This window comes from Gossypium arboreum, chromosome 7 (assembly GCF_025698485.1).
Source record: "Gossypium arboreum isolate Shixiya-1 chromosome 7, ASM2569848v2, whole genome shotgun sequence".
Taxonomy (NCBI): domain Eukaryota; kingdom Viridiplantae; phylum Streptophyta; class Magnoliopsida; order Malvales; family Malvaceae; genus Gossypium; species Gossypium arboreum.
In genome coordinates this window covers 90417656-90427556 of record NC_069076.1, presented here as the reverse complement: position 1 = coordinate 90427556, position 9901 = coordinate 90417656, and the positions used below count along the sequence as shown (strand labels likewise).

General features: G+C 32.7%; 1 protein-coding gene across 1 annotated transcript; it reads left to right on the top strand.

Moving 5' to 3' along the window:
• Positions 1-338: 338 nt before the first annotated feature.
• LOC108473174 (glutamate receptor 1.4-like) lies at positions 339-6153 on the top strand. Its single transcript, XM_017774718.2, has 4 exons — positions 339-594; positions 3785-4627; positions 4921-5312; positions 5788-6153. The coding sequence occupies exons 1-4, from the start codon at positions 339-341 to the stop codon at positions 6151-6153; spliced, it is 1857 nt and encodes a 618-aa protein (XP_017630207.1).
• Positions 6154-9901: the final 3748 nt, after the last annotated feature.

The window sequence follows — 9901 nt, the reverse complement described above, 5'->3', positions numbered from 1 at the left end:
ATTACTTTGAACGGAGCAGTTGAGAATGAAAATTGTTGGAAATAAGTGCCATATACAAAATTGCATTGTAGCTTCGTCAATTAAAATAAAAAGTTTTATCATTTTGATTGGAGACAAAATATTTATCTTTCTTTTAAGTTAAAAACATGTAATTCTAATCAATAAGAAGCTGCGATGATGGTGTCATTTAGGTAAGGGCCTAGTGGATGCTGAGATGGTTTATTAGTAGATGATTGGCTGCCGAGGGGTTGAGAGCTTGGGATATACGTGTATATATATACATATCACCAGTTAGGTTACATATGGGAAATTAAATCGGATTACGTACCAAAAACAAAATGTTGCTGTTTTTTGCTTTCTACTTTAGTCTTCTCGGTGAACTAAGTGGCCAAGTTGGTGGCCTTAGACCGGCTGGTGGTGGCGAGGTTGGTGTCGGGTTAATCGTTGATACGGGATCGAGGGAAGGAAAGCTTATATATAGCTTTGTTTCCATGGCGATTTCCGATTTCAATAGCTTTCGTAGGGACAATCAAATGAGGATAGCTCTTCATACAATAGACTCCAAAGGGAACCCTTTACATTCTTCATCTGACGGTAAGTAAGCTATTTGAAGTTAATTTATCATTATTAATAAATATTGAATGCAATAATAAATCATATGAAATTGAATACGAATTTGTTGAGAGACGCAATAATAAATTTGGAAAAGATTAATCTCTATAAAATAAAATGGACAGATAAAATCCTTAGTATCTATTTTTTGTAATAAGTTAGATATAAAATTAAATTATATCCCACTTATAACGTGGATATTTTATAAAAAAATTTAAAAATTGTTCAATAATAATTATAGATGAAGTGATAAATAACTTACAAATTTTGAAATTGAAACTTCCGGTTATCCAATAAAAATATGAGATCCCTAATAATAAACTAAAATGCCTATCCGATTAGTTACAAACGCTTTTTGACAAGCGTTTGCCGCAGCGGGTTGTGTGAACCTAAAACATATTAATAGATAAGAACACATTCCAACTAATTCCCAACAAATATAAATTTGCATCAAATTCGAACTAGTAACTAATCCCAACATTGAAGTATTGAACAAACTCATATAAGCAAAAAATCTCAAATATTCTTGATCATGAGACATATAATTGTCACTATAAATAAGAACAAAAATTCCAACCGTAGTGATTAATATTGACATAATAGGGGTAAGTGAATCAATAAGGTAGCCAATTAAACTCGAAAGAAAAAATCATTATTGATGGTCCAAGACCATACATATTGATAGATAGAACTTCCATTTATTTGCTGAATAGACAGATTGATTGAAAAATTCATAACTACACTCAACAAAGCCCACATACAACGAAGATTTTTTGTTGTTGTCGGAAAAAGTAGGAGTCTTATTCCTATTAATAGGAATGGGAAGTGGAACAAAAGGTATGATCCATGAAAACTGATATGCATGTTCCATAAAAACTTAGTCTTAGGCTTTAAGTTAAAGGCATCATGGTATAATTGTCGAGGTACCGTAAGACCTAAGAGATCGAATGGAAGGGTGCATAAACAAGTAAATCTCTTATGGCACTCCTTTAATTTTAATATAAGAGGATTCAACATTCGAGGGTAAGTAGACTGCTCAAGAATTTCAGATTTTATTATGTCTTAATTATGAATTGAATAAAGAATTAAGAAAATCTAAATCTATAAAAGAAGAATAAATCAATGAAATGTTTCTTGGAACTTGAGTAAAGAGCAAACCTTTTTTGGGGTTCTAGAATTTGAAAGCAAGAATTCCTTTACTTTATCTTTATTTGGTGTAACTGCTTGAGTCTGATGAGAGGAAACTCTCATGTCCGATTTTGAGGGGGGATCTCGTAGGGCCCTATCCTAATTTTTCTTTTGATAAGTCATAGCTAAAAAACCTACTTTCTTACAATTACGAGGTTGTACATTAGTTTTATTAACCACATATTTGATACTTAGATATATTATTTTTAATTATTTTATTTAAATATTATATAAAATTATGAAAATACAAAAATACCCATCATAACAATATTGCCTATCATTTAAAAGAAAAAGTGTATTAACCGTTTTTCCAACTAACTCAACACCCCAATAAATGTAACACTAATTTAATCAATGTTTTATGATAAATATTGATAGAGATATCAATTTTACCAAAAAAAAAAATGTCTAATTTTGAAATGATTAGCATTAGTCCATTTTACTGATTGGTTAGCATTAGTCCCATAATAATATGGAATATTATATTTTAGGAATATCTAAATATACAGTATATTATCATATATCTTTTAGGCATATATTTAGGAATATATTTGTTACTCCAGACCATATTCCTGTTTCTCGATTTAGACGACCAAACATTTGTTGTCGGTGGTTGGTCGTCCTCCTTGTTTTGTTTTGTTTTCTGATATCTTCTTCTCAATTTAATAATCCCTTTTGGAGGTCTTGTCTGGGCTTTTTTCTTTTTTTGCCAGCAACTTTTCTTGTTTTTCTGTCTACTTGTATTTTTGAGTTAGTTAATTGTGATTTATAGGGTTTTTATGACATTGGTTGATGTTGTGCCTCGGTCTTTCGTTGAGGCTATGTTTAGGTTTATGACTTCTATCACTTGTAAGCTCAAGTGGTTGAAAGCCTTACTATTGAGTTTAGATGTTCATCATCCTAAAGTTTTTTTTTTTTTATAGTCAATTTGCATTATATATTGCAATTGAAGTGAATTGTCGCTTTGTTTGGAATGCAATCCGGGATGAGTTGATTGCACCTTCTTATGTTTAGACCTTGGTTCAGTTGGCTAATATTTTTACAAAGGGGGTGTTAGGATATTATTACGAGATACTATCTTTTAAAAATATCTAAATATATCGTATATTATTGTATATCTTTTAGGCATAATTTAGGAATATATATATATATATATATATATATATATATCTTTCCATATATTTAGTAATATATTATACATCTTTCCTATTCTTACGTGACTACTGCAATATAAATATTATGTATCTTGATAAGATCTCTATTAATAAAATTGAAAGGGATTATCTTATTCTTGTCACATACTGTTAACAAAATGGTGTTGGTTTTTTCCTTTCTACTTTAGTCTTCTTAGTGAACTAAGTGGCCAAGCTGGTGGCCATATAAAAATATTTTTTAAAAAGTTTATATATATTTGTACATATAAAAATATATATTATTTTCTCAATATTTTAATATTTACTAATTTTATATAATATTTATTTTATTAAAATTTTAAACATAAACAATTTAAATATGTTTTAATATTTAAATTATAATATTATATATATATACTTAAATCATATTACATAAATTTTATTATATATAATAAACATAACATATTATTAAATTAGAAAATAGATCAAGATTAAATTGAGTTCAAGTCTTGAATGTTAAATCTCAAATCTAACTGATTTTTAAAATAAACTTAATTTTTCTCTAAACCCATTTGATTACTTTCAAAAATATTCAATTTTTAATTTGACTGACTTTTTAAAATAAATTTTTTTCCCTAAACTCATTTGAATATTTTCTCTACCTTTATTTGATCATTTTGAAAGTTTAGTTTTCTATTCAAACAGTTTTGTTTAATTATTATATGAACCTTTTGAAAAGTTCAATATTTCTAATCAAGTACCCATGAACACTAGTTTTCTCAAATTTCAATCTAAAAATTTAGATTCAAATTTTTAACCTATTATCATCATGCTCTACATATCCTATCCAGCATTTTACCTCTTGGAGAAGGCGAAAGTCAAGGTCATCCTGATCAGTGCACAAAAATCAACATTAGACACAAAGGTTTTGGCTGAGTTTGGAAATCAAACCAAAATTCCAGTAATCTCAATTTCAAGCTCCACCATTGATGACGACCTGAACACATTACTATGGCCTGGTGGGACATCAACCATTACCAAAGGTCGAATGATGCAAACAAGAACTAATAAGACCCTGAAGATTGCTGTTCCAAAGTCAAACGGGTTCCCTCAATTACTGAAAGTGGACCCTGATCTTCAAACCAATACCACCATTTTCTCTGGTTTCTGCATAGCTGTTTTCGAAGCTGCAATAGCGGGTTTGAAGTATCAAGGGTCATATGAGTTTGTCCCCTTCGAATATAATAACCCAAACATCGGTGAGGCTTACAATGATCTTATCTACCAAGTATATCTCCAGGTATGGTTCGTAACAATTTTATCTGGTTCGTTTATGCCACTTGCTTTCACTGATTGTGCTATGGATAAACAAAAACAGAAGTACGATGGTGCTGTTGGGGACATAACAATCAATGCAAATAGATCTTTGTACGTAGATTTCACTATGCCATTTACCGATATAGGAGTGGGGATGGTTACTCGGTTAACTCCAAAGGACAACCAAAACTTGTGGATTTTCTTGAAACCACTAACACCAGGACTTTGGCTTACAATTGTGGGAGCTTATGTGTTAGCAACTTTTGTTATTTGGCTAATCGAACGTCCTGCATTAGCTGAGCAACAAACCCAGCAATCAAATGGGCAAATTGGAAGGATGATTAGCTTCTCCTTCTCCATCCTTGTTTTTGCACAATGTAGGCACACTCTCGCACATCTATTTTGTTCGAAGCGTAATTTTACTATTGGTGACTGAATTTTCACGTGATTTGATTGAGTAAAAATACATTTAGCAATTAAAAAAGTTTTTAGACATATTAAAATAGAGGGACTAAATCTTAAATTTTAGCATAATAGACGGATTAAAGCTATCATTAGACCCAAAAAATAATCCATTTGTTCAATGCCTTTTTCTATAAGCTGTTTATACTTGTTTTATTTATCTTAATTTTTTTTAAATGATGGTTTCTTTGAAAATGTGAATTTACAGGGGAGAAATTAACCAGCAATTTGTCGAGATCCGTGGTTGTTTTGTGGGTGTTTGAGATGTTCATAGTGGGTTCGAATTACACCGCGACCTTGACATCAATGTTGACGGTCCAACATATCGAGTTCATCTCAAAGGTGGACAACATAGGACATCGATTAGGTCCTGTTACCCAAGAAGTTGTTGGCATTCTAAACATCCAGAATTCTAGTTCAACTTCTAAATGGCTTACTTCACCTGCAGAATTTGAAAAAGCTTTATCGGAAGGTAGTAAAAATGGTGGCTTCTCTGCTATAATTGATGAGATGCCATACATCAACGTCTTCCTAGAAAAATATTCAACACATTATTCTATGGTCGGCCCTGTCAATCGTACCACCAATGGCTTTGGCTTTGTAAGTTATCAATTACTCCTAATTGTTTTACATGCATATACTTTTAGGGCAAACTTGATTATGGAGGGATCGAGTTGACTTACCGTTTAGCCCCTTTTTTTTTTTCGTTTAAGCCCATTGGACGTGAGAATGAAGTTAAGATTTTAGTGATGAGGTTCAACATAAAATTATAAATTTTAGGGTACACAATTTAAAATACTTTTTTTTCATTTAATCTAGAGGGTAAAAGGACTTGAGTTATTATCTTTTGGAGGGGTAAAATTGTGACTTTTGCATTGAGATTTTGTAAAAAGTCTCATTTAAGGTTTTAGGTTAGAATCCAAAAAATGCATGTTTCAAGATACAAAATTTTAAGATATTGTGAGTATTCGGATAATAAATGTGTGAAGAGATATCCAAATTTCGACACATATGAGGACTATTTATATGCTTGTGTATTAGACCTATTGTTTTAACTTTATTTTGAAACCTTCAGGTATTTTCAAAGGGTTCAACCTTGGCTCGAGACATATCAAGGGAAATAGCAAAACTCAGAGAAGATGGGAGACTTGAAATGCTTGAAAATGTGTGGTTCAAAAGTTCAACCACTAATTTCGATTCAAGGGATACTTTCAACAGTGTGAACCCACTTACAATAAGTGACTTTCGAGGCTTATTCTTTTTCAGTGGAACCTTTTCAGCTTTAGCCGTTCTCTTGTTTTTTGCTTCCTTGCTTCGCAAAAACTTTCATGTTATGAAAAAATGGGGACAACCTAAGATTGTGAAACAATACGTTTGCATGAAATTTTTCAAAAATAGAAAAGACGCCAATGTAATACACCCAGAGTTTGATAATCTCTAAAGTTCATGAAGTTATATCATGAGCCTCGAATTGTATGAAACTGTGATTCCACGTCATCCTTATGCCTTTTCAATAGGAGAATGACAAATCAGATTTTTCCTCCTGATTTTTAGCATTATTAGTTGGATTTGAATTTGTTTTCAGGAGGAAAAAGCTGGAAATCAAGAGGAAAAATCTGATTTGTCATTCTGCTATTGGAAAAGGATAAAAATAATGTGGAATTACAGTTTCATACAATCTTTTCTCCTCCTTATATATAAGTTCCTAGTATGTTTTGTTTCAAAAGAATATTTTCACTACTTCTTAATACCTTGTTTTCCGTCATATAGGTTATTTTGATGGTAATAAATTTATTTCATAGAGTATTAGTAGTTTCTAATCTCAAGAAATGTATTAGTTAAGTTGTATGTATCAATTAAAACATAATTATAATTATAAAATTTGTAGCATTTTAAATTTATTATAATTGAGAAAGTAAAAATAATATAATATAAATGTTTTATTTTTAAAAATTTAATATTTTGTATTACCATCAATTTAAATTAAGAAAAGTTAAATTTTAAAATAAACTTAAATTATTTACTAATATTCATCAAATTGACCAAAATTTAAAATTTAAAAAATCTTGAAATCAATTTACTCATTTTTAATAGTATAAATAGATGAAATTTTAATAGAAAAGTTCAGTTTACCCTTTGATCCTAACGTATAAAGATTAAATTATCTATTTTTTAATAAAATTGATCAAATACAATTTAACTCTTAATATAAAATCATCCATAATACTTTTATCATAAAATTTCCAATAATCATCGCATCAAACAACCGATGCCTCTTCTTTTGCCAGTGTCTAGGTGCAAAGTTTGTTAAATAAAGCTTTGAAGTTGAACTTGTCCAATTTTTGAAGTTACCTATTAATAAATGGTTAAATAAAAACTCGAACGTTAACTTTGTTATTGACTTTGATCATCCTTGTCGTTGCTTGATAAACACATTCCCTTTGATTTATTCTACTTGGGAGGAAGTTACTTTACTCGGAGCAGTTAGGAATGAAAATGTTGGAAAATAAGTGATATATCTAACTTCCATATTACATTATTTATTAAATCACCTCAAAATTATTTGTCTTGTGGATATCACATTAGTAAAGTTAATCAATGCTAATTTTTTCATCTATTTTAGGATGATTTGACAATCAATACGAAATTAAAAGCTAAAAGAGACAAAAAATTAAATAAATCAACTCTATTGTTTCAATAAACTATCTATTTGCTTTATACCATTACACCATAATCATCAGAACCTTTGTCTTGTAGTAAGCCAAATAGCTTCGATACAACTCACCAACCCAAACACTGAGTCTCAAGCTCAACCTAAGCGAGTCACAAGTAAAATAAACAAAAGAAATTGGTTGAATGGATCCAAGCTTCATGTAATGACTTACTTCATGGACGAGTCTATGGCACTAGATGGCCTTGGTTCATGGGGGAATAACTCCATTGGTAAAAGTTCAGCTCTTGCAATTGAGTCGTTGAAAAACACAAGTGAGACAAAAAATTTACTGAGTAATATAATTTATTTAGTCAACCTCTTAATTTTATTTGTTAAAAAAAAAAGAAAAACTCTTATTTTTGTTGCGTACCTATATATATGTATTGGAACAGTGTACGTACCAAGAACAAAAGCAATAAATATTCAAACAAGAAAATACAGCATTTGGCCAAATGATGAAGATGAAAAATCATATGTTGGTCTTATTTGCAGCCTACTTTAGTCTTGTTGGTAAATTAAGTGGCTTTAGACCAGCGGGGGGCGGCGACGAGATTGATGTTGGGTTAATCGTTGATATGGGATCAAGGGAGGGAAAGATTATTTATAACTGTGTTTCCATGACGGTTTCAGATTTCTATAGCTTACATAGGGACTACCAAATGAGGATAGGTCTTCATACAAGAGACTCTAAAGGAGACACTTTGTTGGCTCTATCCGCAGGTAATAAGCTTTTCTTCTGATAGGCAGAAGTCTTATGCGGATCTGAAGAGGAGAGATATTGAGTACTCTGTGGGGGACTTCGTGTTTCTTAAGGTTTCTCCATAGAAGAAAGTTCTGAGATTCGGTCATAAGGGCAAGTTGAGACCTAGGTTCATTGGGTCGTACCAGATTCTGAAGCTTGTGGGACCGGTTACTTATCAATTAGAGTTAGATCGTATCCATGATGTGTTTCATGTCTCAATGTTGAGACGGTATCGGTCTAACCCATCTCACATTGTTTCAATTAAGGAAATCGAGATTAGGCCGGATTTGACTTTTGAGGAGGAGCTGATTCAGATTCTGGATCGTGATATTAAGGTTCTGAGAAGGAAGTCCATACTGTTAGTGAAGGTTCTGTGGTAGAATCATGACACTGAGGAAGCCAAGTGGGAACTTGAGGACTCAATGCGTCAATAGTATCCTCATCTGTTCTACTTAGGTGAATTTTTAGGTCGAAATTTTTTTTAGAGGGTAGAGTTATAACGCCATGAATAATTTATTTCTGTTTCTGTAAATATCTTACACAACTGGGTATCTACTTTTATGGTTAAGTGTTCTGGGGTTGTGTATGAGGTCTTGAGTTCAAGTCCCAGATTTGTTAATTTTGTTATTCTTGATCTAAGCCTTACCTTTGTTCAATGGGCTTTTATATAACTTTTTGTGAATCTATATCAGAATGAGCATGGGCATTATTTTTGCTCAATTGTCTAATAGAGTTTCAGTGGAGCTAAAATTCTGAGGTGGTTGTGAGTTAGTGAGTTAGTGGGAGGAAAATTAGGAAGGTTATCAGATTGCTAAATCTGTCCAATTTTGAATTCTTTTTCCCAAGATTTCTGTTCCTGGCGTTTTTCTTTCTTTCCTTATCTCTCACTTTCGTTCTTTTTTTTTTTTTGTTCTTCTTTGGATTTCTGTTGTTCTCTTGTTCGACTGATTGTTGCTACGGTTTTTTTAGAATCGTTAATCGATTTGGAGAAGATTGTGAGGTAGGAAATCACTTCTCGACGGCTTGATTCGAGGTGTTGGTCATTTTTATGTAAGCGGTATTGGTGGTTTCGGGAGTGATTTCACAGTGAAAATGAATCAGTTATGTACTCGAAACATAGAAAATCGAGCTTCGGCGAAAGTCAAAAAACCTCACTGTCGACGCTACACTGGTGTGTGGCTGGCCGTGTGGCTGGCCGTGTGGCTGGCCGTGTGCGAGACACGGCAGTGTGATCGACGAAGGCATGGCTGTGCACAGGGCACGACCGTGTGTAGTAGGAGTGTGGCCGTGTAGGCTATACGAGCTAGGCCAAGTTGGGCGTGTGGGCCCACACGGGCATTCCACATGGGCGTGTGGGTTTTTGGGCCAGGCCGTGTGGGCGACACAGGTAAGGCCAATCTGGGCTTGTGGGCCACATAGGCATGTGGGCCCACACGGACATGTGGGCCCATATTTCTATAATTTTTCCCAGGGTTGTACGAGTCGCTCCGATCGACTATGAGCCTTCTGTAGGGTCGGTAAGGGCTAATTAAACCCCATTTCGTGTGTTAAGATATTTGATAGACTGAGCTGAGTAGGATACTAAGTGTATGCCTGACTGTACTACAATATGTATATCTGTATCTATATATAAGTCTGATAAGCATGTTTAAGCTGTTACATTTGTATCTGATTATCAGTATCTGTTATTGGGGTGGGATTTGGATATGATGAGGAAGTATTCTGTACGGCGAT